Raw genomic sequence first — 20,226 nt, forward strand, 5'->3', positions numbered from 1 at the left:
GGATTACTCTGGGTCTGATTAAAACCTCTGAATTACGTGTGGAAAAGCCAATATTACAATAAATGCCCTCACGTTGAAGATGTAACAAAACTATCAGTTGGATGTTGTTCTGATTAGTCTGAAAGTGGAAGGAGAGATGTTCTAAATTCACCAAAGCTGCACATCCTTGTGAATTCTCTGCTCAAGTCACAGTGACCTATTTGGAATGAGAGATACCCATCATTAACAATGTGCTGGACAAAGAAAGAAATCTTTGACGATGTAGGACATTGTCATAACACTGAACAGGTACAGCTCTCAGGTACACCCCTTCTGAACATTTGAGAAAGAGCTCCAGAATCTGATCCTATATTGAAATAAACACGAGAGGGTCAATCTTCGTTTTGCTGTACTGTCTGAATCAAAAGGCTGTGGTTTTAAGTTCCACGAAAGAGGCCTGCCCACAGGAATCCTCCTGTGTAGTACTGTTGGAGTGCTGCACTGTTACAGTGCCATCTCTCAGATGAGACATCAAACCAAGAGCTCATTTGCTCTCTCGGATAAATCCTGTGAAATGGTTTCACTGATGAGCAATGGCATTATACCTGAAGTTCTAATGAGTGCTTCTCCCTGAATTAAAAAGACTGAAAAATACAGGTAATTTGGCTGTTGTCGCATTGCTGGTAGTGGGTGATTGCTCCCTGCAAGTTGCTTGCTGCATTTCCCGTATTTTACAACAGAGAATATGCTTCAGAAACACTTAATTAGCTGTAAATTGTTTTGGGACATCCTGAGATTGTGAAAGATGCTAGTTTTACTTTTATTACAGAGATATTACAGCAACATCAAGGGGAAGGGCAGATTTCTGATAAGCCCCAACACACCTTTTTTTTTGTTTAGTATTCAGTTATCTGTTATTATGTCCTTGGAATAAAAAAAACTGACAAAGTTCCTCTGGCAACATCTTCCAAACCCAGGGCCACTAACACCCAGAGAAATAATGGGTACAGAGGCAAGATAACGCACCTTCCCACCTTCATCCTGACTTCCATCGAAATCACCGTCCCTTCACTGTCACTGGGTCAGAGCACAGAGACTCTTTCTGGTACACTGTCATGGGTGTGCCTACACTAGACAACCTGTAGTGGTCACCTCCTCAAAGGGGATAGTGATGGGAAATTAATGCTGGCCTTGTTTTCAATGTTTAAATCCTCCATTACAGAAAGTACCAGATTGATAACTAGACAGCAAAATAACAAATTACTGCATTGGCTTTGATTCTAATGTAGTTGTGTAGCTGAGCAGTCTGGAAGTCACACGTGGTATTTTAGTGGATGGATTGCTCAAAGTCACCACAGTCTTATCAGACCACAGAGTTACTCTCTCATTAGAGAGAGATAACCAGTGGTGGCTAATCATCACTATGCCTCAGGTTAGAGGAGAGCTTGAGCAGGAGAGTCCTTCAGATAACCTCAGCCAGTGTGGGAATAGAAGCCACAATATTAGTGTCGCTCAACATCGCAAAACAGCTATGTAACCAACTGAGCTAAAACCAAAACCATTACATTGTTTACAGTTGTGGTAAATATGGATTATCAAGTACGGAACTGTGATTGTCTGATTGCTATACCTGAGATTTTTCACAACAAAAAGAATGTGCTTTAAAAAGGAAGAAACAAGGACATGTTATCACCCGATCACAAATTGAAGCAAGCCTTGAGAAATCCATTGAACATTGAAACTGAAATTGGCTGTCTTCAGTAACTTTGGCTCACAGTCATTGAGCTGCAGGGTATGTTCCTGAATCTTGTAAATATCTATAACTGGTAGAACATTTTGGGTGGTCTAATCTATCTTTGCCTTAAATGCATTCAGCGAGGTAGCCATAAGAGAGCACTGAGGGGCTGGTAACTTTGTAGAAACCACCCCAACTGTATGCTTGACATTGAAACTGAAATTGCCGGAGTAACTCAGCAGGTCTGGCAGCATCAGTGGAGTGAGAGACAGAGTTAACATCTTGAATTTGCTATGACTCTCTTCTTAGGACTCTTTTGCTTTCTCTTTGAGAAATCCTGGGGTTAGCAAAAACAGCTTCATAAAACCCGTCTTTCCTTCACTTTTGGTAAGGGGGTAATTTCCATAACATTCCGACCAGGCGGAAGGGTGTGGTGGGGGGAGACCACAGAAGAGTGACTGTATTTGCAATGTTGTTGTCCATGACTGAGCTGGTCAGGTCCCCCTTAGGGAGATTTCCATTGTGTTTCTCTGATCAACACAATCTCTAATGACAAAACAAACTCTCTGAAATGGACACTGGTTTACATAACCTCCAGAGATCTTTAGTGAATAAATGTATATCCTAGATCATTAGTAACAAGTGCAGCATTGACAAGGATTCAATGATCATGACATTCCTCAATCAATAGGTTGGTTGATACTAACTGCCATTTGATTAGTAATCATTCAGCTAATTAAGTGACATTGATCCATTTGCATGGTTTTTAAAATTTATTCAGTTATCTCAAAGAACTGCACTACTTTGATCTGCAGCAAGAAAATTAGTTATCCCTTTGCAGTGAGTTACCAGTCACCCATATAAGTTCACGATTGGATTGTATAATCCCATCAGAGTCAGTAGTTTAATATAAGGATTTTACAGAGTAGATACGACAGATTCCATTAAAAAATTCAATAGGTTACTGTGTGCACACTGTAGGGATTTCTGTTGTAAATATACGCATATTTGTTGATGGATTATAATCTGTGTGATACATTTTGTGAGAGAGTGTATGGTTAGACTGCATGAATACATCTTGACGAATTATAAAGGATGGTGACTTATTCATCCATCATCAAAGCTTGCTGAATGCGACATTTCTGAATGAAATTATGAATTAGACAATACGGCTTTATTTCAATTCATTCAGCTGAAAGGGTAGGGAAAAGCTCAATTTAACGAAACTGACAGATCCAAATGCTGACTCTATATGTTGTAGCATGGAGTGTTAGTGGGTAATTGTATAAAAACACTGAATACCTACACCTATAACAAGGGCCTGTGGTTTGGTGCTACACCATACATTTGGCTTGGAGAGAGACATTGTTTTAAATTCATTCACAGGTTGGGCACCAGTATTTACTGCCCAGAACCATCCCTTAACTCTCCCTATTTATTCCAGTTCCCTCTCCCCTCCCCCTTTTCTGATGAAGTGTCTAGGCCCGAAACATCAGCTTTTGTGCGCCTAAGATGCTGCTTGGCCTGCTGTGTTCATCCAGCCTCACATTTTATTATCTTGGAATTCTCCAGCATCTGCAGTTCCCATTATCTCTGATACTATTATTCCCAGAACATTACCTGGGTCTCTGGATTAACAGTCCAGTGATAATGCCACGAGGCCATCGCCTCCACAGTGGCTGAGCAACAGACAAAGTTAAGAGAGATAGTAAGAACTGCCAATGCTGGAGACAGAGATAACACAGTATGGAGCTGGAGGAGCACAGCAGGACAAAGTCAAGACTTGTTTTCAGGCTTAGATTTCAGTGTAGTGCTGTCTATTGTAAATGAATCCTAAATATTCCTCTACATGGTAATCCTAGTGATACAAGGCTCCGATCATACATAACCAAACAAATGAGCGCGGAACAAGACCTGGTCACTTGGCCTACAATGGTAAGTCCTGAGGCAGCCTGAGGTACAGAAGTGTCCTGGAAGTGGATGAAAATGTGCCATGAGGGTTCATAGAGGCTGGCACATGTCAGATGCCAACATCCGTGGGCATGGGATGTGCGTACGTGGCTGGTGCCCAAGGAGTGTGCCCTGAGATGTTGGTCCCTGTGACAAACATAGAGAGTTCTCACAGCCAGCAGTGAGCTGCATTTTCCACGTACCCACACAGATTGCCATGTTGGTTACAACAGGTAAGGACTAATTTATTTGTACATTCATATATCCAGGGGCTCTCAAGGCTGTGTCTCATTCTAGAGATTCCTACCTCGTCTCCCATTGTCCTACTTATACTCAGTGATGTGCAGTTCCACTGACGTCATTGTGAGGTTGCCCCAGGGTCCTGAATCCCTTGTGTCATACAGGACCCAATTGTGGATCTATACAAGTACAACTCCTGAAGAAACGAAGACCAACAACTGAGAGGGTGAACTCGGCCTTAGCCAGTAACACAAACACAGGCTCAGGTTTCATCTCCATTTGGAAGTCAAAATTGAGATTGTTGCAAAAACAAGGCAGCTGAGCCCACTTATCCCTTCTTCCAGTTTTACCAGAGTAAGTAGAGTGCACCGAGTGTCCTCTCTGATCTGGAGCCTTGGCTTTTGGTGTTCCTAGGAGATCCAAATGCTGAGGGATTGTGATGAATGCACTATGGTGTAATCAGGACTGCTGTTCACTCACTGGCAAAGTGCATTAGGAATGGGCACACATTAACTGCACCTTGCATTCTCATTGAATCCCTACTGTGTGGGAGCAGGCCATTCAGCCCAACTAGTCCACACCGGCCCTCTGAAGAACATCCCACCCAGATCCAACCCCCCCACCCCTGTAACCCTGCCTTTCAGATGGCTAACCCAGATAGCCTGCTCATCCCTGGACACTACGGGCAATTTAGCATGGCCAATCCACCCTAACCTGCACATCTTTGGGCTGTGGGAGGAAACCAGAGCACCCGGAGGAAACCCACGCAGACACAGGGAGAATGTGCAAACTCCACGCAGTCACCCAATACTGGAATCGAACACGGGTCCGTGACACCATGAGGCCGCAGCGCTCACCGCTGAGCGACAGTGCCACCCCTTGTACATTTCTCTCATCATATGGAGGGGTTAGGTTCTGGATTGACGTGGCCCACCAGCAAACCTCCTCCCTGCGTCCTCTTATCTTGCTTGTCCCTGCTGTGGAGTAGCTGGTGTACCCCACAAGCAATAGTTTCAATATATCTGCCCTATTGAATTCTTTAAATCACTTTGAGGGTTCTGTGATTGGCTCCAGCTTCAAGGCTCAGGGAAATAGACAGGAAGCGTATGTGCTCAGATTGCAAATCTCTAAACCCAGTAATTGGATCTGTTCTGGCCAAGGGATGATATTCTTTAACTACCAAAGAGAAAGCAGCTTTGGGGACTATCCCTGATTAGGCTTTCATGAATTTTCGCACAGGCCACAGATCAGCCATGATCTCACTGAAGAGCAGAACACACTGAAATGGCTGAATGGCCTACACTCGTTCCTGTGTGGCAAGAAACGCTCACTCATTCAGTGAGTGGTATTTGTCTCTCCATCTACTTGTTACCACCTAGAATTCGACATAACTGAGCATTTTAATTAATAATATGGGGTTAATAATGCAAAGCCAGCTGGATAATTATTTCAGGATCTACACAAAGGGTCACTTTGTAGCTGTCTACCCCTCAACAAGGAATTCTGTCATAATATCTGAAGTGTCATCTTCAGCAAGGTATTCTCTTCTGCTAAAGACACAACCCATGTGCAATGCACCCAAGACAGGATTAATTTACAAATGAAACGGACAGTGACAGCATGAATTTGCCTACTTAAGCCCAGGCTTGTAGGGTCTGGTTGAGCCCTAAACAGAGGGACCCAGAAATCTTCAGAATTCATCTCACTGCATTTGATGAAGGAGCAGCGCTTGTGATTTCAAATAAACCTGTTGGGCTATAACCTGGCATCGTGCGTTTTCTGGCTTTGAATGTTTTCAAGGCAGAGATGGATAGAGCTCTGATCTCTCAGGCAATGAAGGAATTATGGTGGAAAAGTAGAGATCAGGCAGAAGGTTAATGGGTGGCACGGTGACTCAGTGGTTAACACTGCAGCCTCACAGCACCAGGGACTCACATTCGATTCCAGCCTCAGGTGACTGTGGAGTTTGCACATTCTCCCCGTGTCTGCATGGGTTTTTTTCTGGGTGCTCCGGTATCCTGCCACAGTCCAAAGATGCACAGGCTAGGTGTGCTAGCTGTGCTAAATTGCCCAGGGACATGTGCACCAGGTGGCTTATCCATGGGAAATGCAGGGTTACATGGATGGGAGAGGGACATGGGTCTGAGTGGGATGATCTTCAGAGGGTCTGTGTAGCCTCGATAGGCCAAATGGTATGCTTCCACACTGTAGAGATTCTGTGATTTTATTCTATATAGGCTTGAGAACCTTGGTCTACATCCTGCAGCTGCTTTTATTGTTCTTTATCTTTAAGAGGAAGCTGAAGTATTCATTGACTGAATACCTCAAACAACTGTTAATGACTTTACCACTGCACAGATGATGTTGTCATGTGGCTTTAAGTAGGATACAATAAAGGAATTAGTTTGCAATTCTAATTCAGGATTGTTAGACGTTAAGAGCTCTCTATATGTGAATATTAAACATCAATATCAATTAACATTTGCCGGGCTTTGAAATTGTGAGCTGTTGTAGAATATTTAATATGCCCCCTGTGAAACTGAGACTGAGGAAATACTAGACCCTGCATAATTCCACCAGCAACCTTTCTCTCTGTATTTATTTTAATCTATCAAAAGTTCCAATTCCTTTTATTGCAAACATAAAAATTGATTTTCTTTTTACAAATTGGTAGCATTAAAGCAATGCTGAACCAGTTAACACTCACAGACTGCCTCACCTGATATTCTGTTTGATCCTATTTGGTTTGATGTGCTCCTTTCTAATTCATAGTGGATCTTCTTGTATATTCAAAACCACCACATGACTGCTTGCTCACTCTGTGCAACCTTCCCAAGGACAAAACATCAAACTAGTAACTCGCGGTCAACCTTTTTCTCATTTCCAAAAGGCACTGAGGAACGGAACTGAACACTTGGGACAGGAGAGCCTGAGGTGTGCAGCATTTGGAAGCATTGCCTGAAGATGTTGAATGCTTCATTCAATGGGACCGCGACATATCTCCACTGTCCCTCGTGGGTGTTACTACTGCCAGAGGCAATCTGTTTGCTGTTTACGCTGGTCTGCAGTGGAGCTACGCTGGATGCTATCTTCCGGGTCTCGGCTCTGCGGAAGGAGCCGAGGCACCTGCTCCTGGCCAGTCTCCTCATGAGCGATCTGGTGTACTTACTCCTGCTGATGGTTGCAACAGCGATGTGGGTAGCAGTCATCAGTATACCCATCGTGCTGTGCCTCATCAATTACCTGCTGGTCTTTTCCAGCTTCATTAGCGGCTTCTTTACCATCACTGCCATGGCTGTGGACAAGTACATTGCAATCTGCTGGCCTTTACACTACCGGTCCCTTTGCACATCTGGCAAAACTCAGAAGGCCATCGCCCTCATATGGCTCTTGGCCACTTTGCATCCATTGGTATGTCTCTTGGTGCTTCTGGGGGCTGGCACACCCCCACTGTTCATAGAATCCTTTCGCTGCCTCTTCCCTCCAGTCCAAGGGGGCATCCTAGAAACAACCTTCGCTTTATTTCAAGTGCAGCAAGCTGTCCTCGCTCTCACCTTCCTGGCCAGCGCAGTGACCATCGTGTTTTGCTACTGTATGATATATAAAGAAGCTCGCCAAACTTCGCCCAAAGTGCGTGCCCGCAATACAGTACTCCTCCACGGCCTTCAGCTCTTCCTTTATTTCATCCCCATCGCAAACTACATCGTCTACACCAACCTGGTCAAAAGCACATCCATTAAAGTCCAAGTCATGGCCCAGTTACCCTTGATCAACATCTCACTTTTCTCTGTGTTGCCCCGGTGCCTGTGCCCTGTGGTTTTTGGGCTGAGAGCCAGTCAGTTATATCTTCATGTGAAGAGACGCCTTTTCGACCAGAGCCAGGTAACACCTCTGCCAGACTCAACATAATTCAAAAGACATCCAAACCAAAGCCAGCTCGAGGACATTCCTATCCCTGATTCCTACTGACCATCTTAATCCTGCATTCTCCAACTAGAACTGTTTTTAGGAGAGCGAATTCAAGTGTCTCAGAACACCATGGAAAGTGCTTTTAAAAACCTATATTTGTAGAAATGTAAATTGCTTATAGGTGACGTTTTTGATTCAATGCAAAACGGGCTTATGCATGCATAGCACAAAGGGAGATCCAGAAGACAATTAACTGTGTGTTCATTCAGTATTAAATATTTTCAGTTAATGGTCTTTGAAATGGTGAATGCTCTCTTTACAAAATTAGCTGTGGAAACGAGAATGAGACTGGAAGTTCTCTTATAAGAAAGCAGTTGTACAGCTCCTTAATTCCAATATTGCTTCTCTTATCGGTGTTAGAGTGGAATATTTGAAGGTAATTTAAATCTTATTAACTTTACTGCAAGGCAATCTATCTTGAGATCACATTTAACTCATTGCTTACTATGTTCAGGCACAGGCAGGTACATTTCTGTACAACTATTTTTCATCCCAACCACACAAATAGCCACGAATTGAGATGACTGCTTCAAGTAAATTCTCACAAGCTCTGAATGTCATGAAAATAGATTGAAATTTGGGAGGTTAAATGATAGGATGTAGAGTGTGAGCAAATAATTAAATAATATGTTGCTGTAACTTGTATGAATAATGTATCAAAACAGTTTCCACTTGCTGTACAATTTATGCTTTGGTGGATAATTTATTGATATTTTTAGGTTCACAAATGTTTACACAATAACACTTCTGAATATGAATGTATAGATATACACAGAAAAAGCTGTTCCCACCAATGAATACATATGGAGCTTTCTCTGTTTATTGAATAAATCTGGAGTAATTGTTTTTAAAGGCACCTTTATTTCGTTCAGGCAGTGCCTGCTAATATATCCAAAATATGGGACAGAATTGGTTCCTCGAAGCTCACATCCAATAATTCAATGCAGGTTTGGTCTATGATTCCTGTCATTTAAATTAAAGTACATCCTCACACACGGTGTCCCTGGGTTTTACGAGACTTTAGAGATTACCTTCATCTTTCAGTTTTGTAAAGTTGGGAAACAATGGCTGGCCGGTCTGCTATCAGTAGAAGAAAGAAACAATCTGTAATAAGTAGCAATCGTTAAAAGCATGGTGTTCTGTTTGCATTAAATTTAAATTTGAATGCACAGTGCTTTTTTTAATCATGGCACAGTTCACAAAAAAACTAAAGATTGATTAGGAACAGGAGGTCTATCTGTTGTACAGAATGTTAGCTGTGGCTCAGTCTGTTACCCTCCTCCCTCTGTGCCTGAACCTTGTGCTCATAGATACTCAGGTACGGCACTGACAGATTGAGCCTCGATCAGGAGTTGCCAGCTTTCTAATAGGATGTTAAACTGAAATGGCCGAAATCCCAGGAAACTATGTAGAAGAGGATCTTGTGATTATCACATTTGCAGTTTTCAGGAGCTGGCTGCGCATAAGTTACCTGCTGCGTTCCCTACATTAGGCACTTCAAAGGCTTATTGGCTGAAAAATGGTTTGGAATATCCTGAGGTCATAGCACTACACAAACACAAATCTTTTTATTATTTCAGAATACTCCCCAGTAAATAAAACCAATGCACTACAGAGGTATCTGGAGGAAAACGATGGGCCTTGGGTTGGGCACAGATGCAAGTTAGTCGTATGAAATTGTCAGGCAGGACTGACAAAGGGGTGGTGTTTGATACCAAAGTACACTCATGAGGAATGGGCCAGAGGTATTTAGCCTGAGCAAAAACAGAAGTTGCTGGAAAAGCTCAGCAGTTGTGGCAGTATCTGTGAAGAAAAAGAAATCAGAGTTAATGTTTCAGATCAAGTGACCCTTCCTCAGAACTGGGAAGAGTTCTGAAGAAGGGTCACTGGACCCGAAATGTTAACTCTGATTTTATCTTCACAGATGCTGCCAGACCTGCTGAGCTCTTCCAGCAGCGTTATCTGCAGTTCTTTTGTTTTTTATTTAGCCTAAGTATGTCCTGGGGACACTGGAGAGTTCCAGGAACCAGCAGCATTTTGAAGATACAATGGCCCAGAATAAAGGTATTGGAACAAATGGGATGGTGAGTGCCTAATGGGGCTGAGAGGAAAGGAAATAGCACAGTCCAAAAGATAACAGAGGCTGCTCTGTGACCTGCTCAATGGCCCAAGGGCAGGGCAAAGAGTGAGATATAGAAAGAGATATTTTAAACAATGCAAAATTGAAATGGTAGGTTCATTTTTATTTTATTCACTTGTGGGGCACGAGCATTACTAGCTGGGCCAGCATTTATTACCCATCCCTAGTTACCCTTGAGAGGGTCAGCTGCCTGCTTGAATGCACTTATAGACTCAGAGTCATTGAGGGGTGACCTTATTGAGGTTTATAAAATCATGACGGTGTCTTTGCCGGGGGTGGGGGAGTTCAAGGCTGGCGAGCATATTTTTAGGGTGAGGGGAGAAATTTTTAAAAAGGACATAGGGATAACGTTTTCTACACAGAGGGTAGTTCATGTGTAAATGAACTTCCCAAGGAAGTGGAAGTTGTGTTTAAAAGACATTTCGATAAGTACATGAATAGGAAGGGTTTGGAAGGATAATAAAATGTGAGGCTGGATGAACACAGCAGGCCAAGCAGCATCTCAGGAGCACAAAAGCTGACGTTTCGGGCCTAGACCCTTCATCAGAAGGATATGGGCCAAACACAGGCAGGTGGGATCAGTTTACTTTGGCATAGATTGGTTAGACCAAAGGGTCTATCTCCGTGCTGTTGTTTAAAGTTCAGAAATGTTACAAAATTTATTTCAGTTATTTATAGTGGTTGCATTCAATTCCTTTCAGTAACTGCAGCGGTTAAGCTGATTATCGTAAACTATCACAAATTAATAATGCAGTGATAAAATTCCTCCAAACTGGGACAATCTTTAATCTCTGTAAATTTGGTTCTCGATGTTCCCATTAGTGCCACTTCCCAACTAGCCATCTCGACCCACATCAAGGTGATATTAACTGGATGTTTTGTGTGGGGAAGAAATCTCAGTCAAAGGCCAGGTTTCAATGTTGACCAAAAACTGCTTCAACTTTAACTTAACCTCTCTCAGGCTGTGAGGATCACCACAGAAAGTGCAAGCCCTATTTCCCAGTGACTCTACAGGTAGGAAGCTTCACCATTTCCCATAGTTATCAATCCCTCTGGGAAAGTGGTCAGGTTTGAAATTTAAGGCCTTTCTACTTACATTCTAATCATTGCAGGCATGATCCTTTTTTTTCATTCTTTTGGGGCAAGCCAAAATTTATTGCCTGTCTCTAGTTGCCCTTGAGAAGGTGGAGGTGAGCTGCCTTCTTGAACTGCTGCAGTCCATATGAGTTGACCCATAATGTCCTTAGGGATTGAATTCCAGGATTTTGACCCAGTGACAGCGAAGGAATGACAATATATTTCCAAGTCAGGAATGTGAGTGGCTTGGAGAGGAACTGAAGGTGGTGGTGTTCCCATATGTATGATGCTCTTGGCCTTCCAGATGGAAGTGGTCATGGGTTTGGAAGGTGCTGTCTGAGGATCTTTCATGAATTTCTGCAGAGCATCTTGTAGTTAGTGCACACTGCTGCTACTGAGTGTAGAAGGAGTGAATGCTTATGGATGTGGTGCCAATCAAGCGGCTGCTTTGTCCTGGATGGTGCTAAGCTTCTTGAGTGTTGTTGGGGCTGCACCCATCCAGGCAACTGGGGAGTATTCCATCACACTCCTGACTTGTGCCTTGTAGATGGTGGACAGGCTTTGAGGAGTCAGGAGGTGAGTTACTTGCTGCAGTGTTCCTAGCTTCTGACCTGCTGGTGTAGCCACTGTGTTTATGTGGTGAGCCCAGTTGAGCTTCTGGTCAATGGCAATTTGATTTATCATTCTGTATCAGACGTATGTTGAGATGCTTCAGAAACATCCATCTTCCCAATGAGGCAGACACCCAATAAAGTAAAAGTTAGGCTGTTTTCCCCAGCCAGAACATGCAGGAGTTCAGACGGCTCCAAAGGAGATCCCTGGCACAGACAACAGATTCATTTTGACCCTGTGGGTTGCCATCCGAATTGACAGAGTGTCTCAAGTATTCCATTCTGCAGCACATGGATCTTCACACTCAAACAAGTTCAAAATGAAAAATATGAAGAGACTTATTGGAGATAGTTGACTTGTTTGAAGACAGTGCCATAAAAGTATGAGACCATAAGACCATATGACATAGAAGCAGAAGTAGGCTATTCAGCCCATCAAGTGTGCTTCACCATTCAAGGAGTACATGACTGATCTGATCATTCTCAATTTACATTCTCAATTCTCCTGCTTTTACCCCTTAACTCCTGATTATCTTTCTGATTAAGTGTCAGTCTATCTCAGCCTTGAACATAATGATCGAGCTTTGACAGCTTTCTGTGGTAAAGAATTTTACAGATTCACTCACCTGGGACAGAAGAAATTTGTCCTCACTTCTGTCTCAATCTGAGGTTACACTCTCTGGTGCTAGACTTTCCCACAAGGGGAAACAGCCTTTCCACATCTACCCTGTCAAATCCCCTAAGAACCTTGTGTCAATAAGGTTGTCTCTCTTTCTTCTAAGCCACAATTAGCCCAGGCCCTGCCTGCTCAACGTCTCCCCATGAGAGAATCCCTGCAGCCCCGGGATCAGCTGAGTGAGCCTTCTGTGGACCATCTCCAATGCCAGGGCATCTTTCCTTAGATAAGAGAGAAGACAAACATGGGATCGCTCCTCAGCAGGTGCAGCGGGTAATTTTCGGAATGTGCAGGCTAGGTAGGGAGTCACACAGAGAAGACAATGTCAGAATTCAGGAGGGGATGCTCCAAGCACTGAAATTGCTGGATTGGAAGCAGAACTGCTACGTACCTGAATTTCTGAAAGACCCTGCCACGACACAAGCTTCCTGCCTGGATTTCGAGCTCAGGGAATGACCTCCTCAGGCTTCCAATCGCCATGAACTCTGGGCGACACAAGCGTAGCCTTCTTGTGTATTGATAAACCTACAGCAACTTCCCAGTTTTGAAGGTGTCTTGTTCATGCGCTCATGTTAGGAAGCAGCGTACACATTTAAAGTACGGCCTGGAACTTTTTCCATCACCATCAATGACACATGACAAAGTTAAAGCCATTTGACGGCAGTTAAAGAAACACACAATTTCACTCGACACAAAGCAAGAAGACGTTACAACTTCTTTATCCTCTTATCACACATCTTATTTTGACTAAAATTCCTGCCCTATTCCTGCTTATGAGGAAAAGGTTAAGATTGACTTGGTCGCCAGCTGTACAGATATGGGAAGCATAATTCCGAATGTCGTGTAAGAAACAAGAATTGAAAAGATGAAATAAATGTCATTCTGTGCACTTTCCCTTCAAAGGAGTGGAGACACGGACAGCAGGCATTTCCCCAAAGACAGGGAAAAGCAAAGTTTTACAGGAGTTCACCCTGGAAAGACATGATTCATTTCAGTGCTTGCAACTTCTTAAGGAGCTGGATTGAAAAGGGTTCAGCAGGAAGGGCAGCTCCAGGCTACGAAAGTGCACAATAAAAAGGCAACAACAGACCTCAGTAGAGGGAAACAAAACTTGGTGCGAAACTGAAAGAACAAGTTTTGTATCAGAGATAACGGGAACTGCAGATGCTGGAGAATCCGAGATAACAAGGTGTGAAGCTGGATGAACACAGCAGGCCAAGCAGCATCAAAGGAGCAGGAAAGCTGACGTTTCGGGCCTAGACCCTTTTTGTTGCTAAATAGAAATTGTACAGAGTAAGTGGGTGGTGAAAGTGGTGGATATTCTCTTTGTGCAATGGGAGCAGGATCTGAGCACAGGATACCCCCAACCCCACCCCACAAACAGGCACTTCTCGAAGAACACAAGAGCTAGGAGCAGGAGGAGGCCATTCAGCCCCTCGAGCCTGCTCCACCATTTGATATGATCATGGCTGAGCTCGTCTCAGTCTCAACTCTACTTTCCTGCCCCCTCTCCATAACCCTTCAGCCTGTTACTCATTAAACATCTGCCTATCTCTTCCTTAAATTTACTCAATGTCTCTGTATCCAACACACCTTTGCGAGAAGCAATTCCTCCTCATCTCTGTTTTAAATCTGCCCTCTTTTATCCTAAAACTATGATCTCCTGTCACAGGTTAACTCACTCAGAAACACCCCCTCTCCATCTACTTCAAATCATAGAATCCCTGCAGTGTGGAAGCAGGCCATTTGGCCCATCAAGTCCACACTTGAGCTTCCCACCCCCCATCGTGTCCCTTCATTTCCCCATGACTAACCCACCAACCTGCACATCCCTGAACACTATGGGGCAATTTAGCACGGTCAATCCACCCTAACCTGAACATCTTTAGACTGTGGGAGGGAACCGGAGCACCCGGAGGAAACCCACACCGACATGGGAAAAATGTTCAAACTCCACACAGCCAGTCACCTGAAGTTGGAATCGAACCCAGGTCCCTGGTGCTGAGAGGCAGCAGCGCTAAATACTGAGCCACTGATTTGCTAAAACCTCTTTCACATCTTATATATCTCAATTAGATCTGCCCTCATTCTTTGAAACTCCAGAGAGTATTGCCCTAAACCGCTCAATCTCTTTTCATTACACAAAGCCCTCATCTTTGGAATCTGGTGAACTTTATTTACAATCAGGCTTCATCTGAACGAGAGCAACGTACTGGGCAATTTAGTCAGTGCGTCACACTCAGAGCCAGCAGCGACAATACTAGCCGGGTTCGGTGTCAACACTGGAAATAGGGTGGAGAAGGTGAGTGGTTAATTCCTCCAAGAACTACAGAGACTGATCGGCAAATGCATTTCCTCTCCCTATCTCTGGAAGGCTTCGGAGGTGCCTTTGAAACCGCTAGAAGTCAAGAGTGAATGATGCAAAAGAGTTTGCTTCTCCTATCTGATGAAAAATTTGGCACCATATCCACGGACTGCATGAGCAAGCTACCCACAAGAGATACCTTTCCTACCTCTAGGCTAGAAGGCCTGGGTTTAAACTGCATCCATTATTGAGTGCATCCCAACTTGTCGAAACAGGTTCATTCAAAAAATATTTTACGCAAGACACCCAAGACCAGAATGAAACAGGAACAGAAAATGTTGGAGGAGCTTTTCTGTGGAGAGAGAAACAGCTAACAATTCTTGGGAACCATTTTCTACCAGACCATGGCCAGTTGGAACCCTGACAGTGTGTACTTCCAAATCGGCAGCAAAAGATAGTCAGCAAACCCAAACTTCAGCCCTTCTGATATTGACTTCAGATCAAAAACTTTAGGATCAAGATCCTCCTCTCCCCACCCCCTGATCAACCCTTTTTATTGTTTAGAATGAAAATTCTGGTTTTGTAACTCCTCAATGCCGTAAAGGTTAGATTTATCTTGCAGGGACAATATAACTTTGTAATTACTGCAATACGTCAAGGTTCTGTGTAGGACCTGTTCTTTCGCCTCACTAATAAAGGTTTTGTTCTTGGTGTGAAGAACAGGTTGGAGCTCAGGAGACAATTGACAGTTGGACAGTGTCATTAATCACCAGGCTGCACATTGCGGAGTTATTCTAATTAGAAGATACACACACGCTTCTGCAAATTCTACAGTCTGCAGTCTGCTGGGAGCAAGAGCAAAGCTCAGTCTGAAAGGCAGGACTAAAATGTGTCTACACAACTCTTTGCACAATGCTGAATTGTATTCTTAGATTTATGGCTGCAATATGTCAACCAACGATACTGAATCAACCTAACTTTTACAGTAACTTCAAAACTGAAAATTTGTCAAGCCCACAATTGCGCTTACCAATTTTTATAAATGCACCACAGAAAGCATCCTATCTGGATGCATCACAGGTGGGTACAGCAACTGCTGTGCCCAGGACATCAAGAAATTACAGAATTGTGAGTGCAACCCAATCTATCAAAAGTCTTCCTTTTATTGACTCAACTTATACTTCCCACTGCCTCGGGACTGCCAACTCAATCAAAGACTCCTCTCACCCCAGTTAAACGCTCTTCCACCCTCCTTCATCAGGCAAAAAAAGATTGAAAACATATACCAGCAGATTTAAGAACAGCTTCTTCCCTGCTGTTATCAGACTTATTAGATTCCCTACAGTGTGGTAACAGGTCCTTTGGCCCAACAGGTCTACACCGCCCCTTTGTGGCATCCCATCCAGACCCATCCCCCTGAACACTATGGGCAATTTAGCATGGCTGATCCACTGAGCCTGCACATCTTTGGACTGTGGAGGAAACCGAAGCACCCAGAGGAAGCCCATGCAGACACGGGGAGAACATGCAAACTTCACACAGACAGTCACCCGAGATGGGAATCGAACCCTGATTGTATCAGTGATAATGAGAACTGCAGATGCTGCAGAATCCAAGATAACAAAGTGTGAAGCTGGATGAACACAGCAGGCCAAGCAGCATCTCAGGAGCACAAAAGCTGACGTTTCAGGCCTAGACCCTTCATCAGAAAAGAGGGATGGGGAGAGGGTTCTGGAATAAATAGGGAGAGAGGGGGAGGCGGACCGAAGATGGAGAGAAAAGAAGATAGGTGGAGAGGAGAGTATAGGTGGGGAGATAGGGAGGGGATAGGTCAGTCCAGGGAATATGGACAGGTCAAGGAGATAGGATGAGGTTAGTAGGTAGGAAATGGAGGTGCGGCTTGAGGTGGGAGGAAGGGATGGGTGAGAGGAAGAACAGGTTAGGGAGGCAGAGACAGGCTGGGCTGGTTTTGGGATGCAGTGGGGGGAGGGGAAGAGCTGGGCTGGTTTTGTGATGCAGTGGGTGGAGGGGACGAACTGGGCTGGTTTAGGGATGCGGTGGGGGAAGGGGAGATTTTGAAGCACGTGAAGTCCACATTGATACCATTGGGCTGCAGGGTTCCCAAGCGGAATAAGAGTTGCTGTCCTTCAACCTTCGGGTGGCATCATTGTGGCACTGCAGGAGGCCCATGATGGACATGTCATCTGAGGAATGGGAGGCGGAGTTAAAATGGTTTGCGACTGGGAGGTGTAGTTGTTTATTGTGAACCGAGCAGAGGTGTTCTGCAAAGCGGTCTCCAAGCCTCCACTTGGTTTCCCCAATGTAGAGGTAGCCACACCGGGTACAATGGATACAGTATACCACATTGGCAGATGTGCAGGTGAACATCTGCTTAATATGGAAAGTCATCTTGGGGCCTGGGATGGGGGTGAGGGAGGAGGTGTGGGGGCAAGTGTAGCACTTCCTGCGGTTGCAGGGGAAGGTGCCAGGTGTGGTGGGGTTGGAGGGCAGTGTGGAGCGGACAAGGTAGTCGTGGAGAGAGTGGTCTCTCCGGAAGGCAGACAAAGGTGAGGATGGAAAAATAGCTTGGGTGGTGGGGTCGGATGGTCGATGGCGGAAGTGTCGGAGGATGATGCGTTGTATCCAGAGGTTGGTGGGGTGGTGTATGACAACAAGGGGGATCCTCTTTGTGCGGTTGTGGCGGGGGTGGGGTTTGAGGGATGTGTTGCAGGAAATACGGGAGACACGGTCAAGGGCGTTCTCGACCACTGCCGGGGGAAAGTTGAGGTCCGTGAAGAACTGGGACATCTGGGATGTGAGCGAGTGGAATGCCTCATCCTGGGAGCAGATGCGACGGAGGCGGAGGAATTGGGAATAGGGGGTGGAATTTTTGCAGGAGGGTGGGTGGGAGACATTAACCGCCTCAACCTCTCCACCCTCTCACCCACTCCAACCTTTCCCCCACAGAACAGGCAGCCCTCCGCTCCCTCCGCTCTAACCCCAACCTCATCATCAAACCCGCAGACAAGGGTGGTGCAGTGGTAGTATGGTGCACTGACCTCTACATCGCCGAGGTCCAACGCCAACACTCCGACACCTCTTCCTACCACCCCCTTGATCATAACCGCACCCACGAGCACCAAACCATCATCTCCAACACTATCCATGACCTCATCACCTCAGGGGACCTCCCACCTACAGCCTCCAACCTTATTGTTCCCCAACCCCGCACGGCCCATTTCTATCTCCTTCCCAAATCCACAAACCTGCCTGCCCTGGTCGACCCATTGTCTCAGCCTGTTCCTGCCCCAACGAACTCATCTCCACCTATCTGGGCTCCATTTTCTCCCCTTTGGTCCAGGAACTCCCCACCTACGTCCGAAACACTACTCACGCCCTCCAACTCGTCCAGAACTTCCAATTCCCTGGCCCCCAACACCTCATTTTCACCATGGATGTCCAGACTCTATACACCTGTATTCCTCATGAGATGGCCTCAAGGCCCTCCGCTTCTTCCTGTTCAGCAGGCCCGACCAGTCCCCCTCCACCGACACCCTCATCCGCCCAGCCGAACTCGTCCTCACACTCAACAACTTCTCTTTCTACTCCTCCCACTTCCTACAGACAGAGGGGGTGGCCATGGGTACCCGCATGGGCCCCAGCTATGCCTGCCTCTTTGTAGGTTGCATGGAACAGTCCCTCTTCCGCACCTACACAGGCCCCAAACCCCACCTCTTCCTCCGTTACATTGATGACTGTATCGGTGCCGTCTCTTGCTCCCCAGAGGAGCTCAAACAGTTCATCCACTTCACCAACACCTTCCACCCCAACCTCAAGTTCACCTGGGCCATCTCCAACACATTCCTCACCTTCCTGGACCTCTCAGTCTCCATCTCAGGTAACCAGCTAGAAACTGATGTCCATTTCAAGCCCACCGACTCCCACAGCTACCTAGAATACACCTCCTCCAACCCAACCCCTGCAAAAATTCCATCCCCTATTCCCAATTCCTCCGCCTCCACCGCATCTGCTCCCAGGATGAGACATTCCACTCCCACACATCCCAGATGTCCCAGTTCTTCAAGGTCCGCAACTTTCCCCCCACAGTGATCGAGAACGCCCTTGACCGCGTCTCCCGCATTTCCCGCAACACATCCCTCACACCCCGCCCCGCCACAACCGCCCCAAGAATATCCCCCTCATTCTCACACACCACCCCACCAACCTCTGGATACAACGCATCATCCTCTGACACTTCCGCCATCTACAATCTGACCCCACCACCCAAGCTATTTTTCCATCCTCACCCTTGTCTGCTTTCCGGAGAGACCACTCTCTCTGTGACTCCCTTGTCCGCTCCACAGTCCCCTCCAACCCCACCACACCCAGCACCTTCCCCTGCAATCGCAGGAAGTGCTACACTTTCCCTCACACCTCCTCCCTCACCCCTAACCCAGGCCCCAAGATGACTTTCCATATTAAGTAGATGTTCACCTGCACATCTGCCAATGTGGTATATTGTATCCATTGTACCCAGCGTGGCTTCCTCTACATTGGGGAAACCAAGCGGAGGCTTGGAGACCGCTTTGCAGAACACCTCCGCTCGGTTCGCAACGAACAACTGCACCTCCCAGTCGCGAACCATTTCCACTCCCCCTCCCATTCTTTAGATGACATGTCCATCATGGGCCTCCTGCAGTGCCACAATGATGCCACCCGAAGGTTGAAGGAACAGCAACTCATATTCCGCCTGGGAACCCTGCAGCCCAATGGTATCAATGTGGACTTCACATGCTTCAAAATCTCCCCTTCCCCCACCGCATCCCAAAACCAGTCCAGTTCATCCCCTCCCCCCACTGCACCACACAACCAGCCCAGCTCTTCCCCTCCACCCACTGCATCCCAAAACCAGCCCAGCCTCTCTCCACCTCCCTAACCTGTTCTTCTCTCACCCATCCCTTCCTCCACCCCAAGCCGCACCTCCATTTCCTACCTACCACCTCATCCCACCTCCTTGACCTGTCCGTCTTCCCTGGACTGACCTATCCCCTCCCTACCTCCCCACCTATACTCTCCTCTCCACTTATCTTCTTTTCTCTCCATCTTCGGTCTGCCTCCCCCTCTCTCCCTATTTATTCCAGAACCCTCTCCCCATCCCCCTTTTCTGATGAAGGGTCTCGGCCTGAAACGTCAGCTTTTGTGCTCCTGAGATGCTGCTTGGCCTGCTGTGTTCATCCAGCTCCACACTTTGTTATCTTGCCAAAGGCTGATTATCTCTGGTTCTGACTTTCCTTTTTCTGACGTCAGTTTAAATCTGGAGCTAAGGGAAAATGCTGAGCTGAGCAATGAGCTGAGATCCGTGTGAAGTCAAACAGTTTAAAGGAGGTGGAAATAAATGTTGTTGGTAACGGTATTAAAACGAGGCTGGAAGCTAATGCCAGAACAAAGTGTAACCTCTGTATTGTTATTACATCAGTTTAATCTGAGCCTGTTGTCACTGGGAAAGGCTGGAGCTGGTGACCAGGGAACATAGTTTGGATGAGG

The 20,226-nt window shown here is 45.8% G+C and overlaps 2 protein-coding genes across 4 annotated transcripts in view; one reads left to right on the top strand and one right to left on the bottom strand.

Moving 5' to 3' along the window:
• dner (delta/notch-like EGF repeat containing) overlaps positions 1 to 20,226 on the bottom strand; it is a 282,574-nt gene that overhangs the window by 213,303 nt on the left and 49,045 nt on the right. The window lies entirely within an intron of this gene.
• On the top strand, positions 6,869 to 12,369 carry LOC132210517 (probable G-protein coupled receptor 148). Its single transcript, XM_059650929.1, has 3 exons — positions 6,869 to 7,786; positions 9,862 to 9,937; positions 12,248 to 12,369. The coding sequence occupies exons 1-3, from the start codon at positions 6,869 to 6,871 to the stop codon at positions 12,367 to 12,369; spliced, it is 1,116 nt and encodes a 371-aa protein (XP_059506912.1).

This window comes from Stegostoma tigrinum, chromosome 14, assembly GCF_030684315.1.
Source record: "Stegostoma tigrinum isolate sSteTig4 chromosome 14, sSteTig4.hap1, whole genome shotgun sequence".
Lineage (NCBI taxonomy): Eukaryota > Metazoa > Chordata > Chondrichthyes > Orectolobiformes > Stegostomatidae > Stegostoma > Stegostoma tigrinum.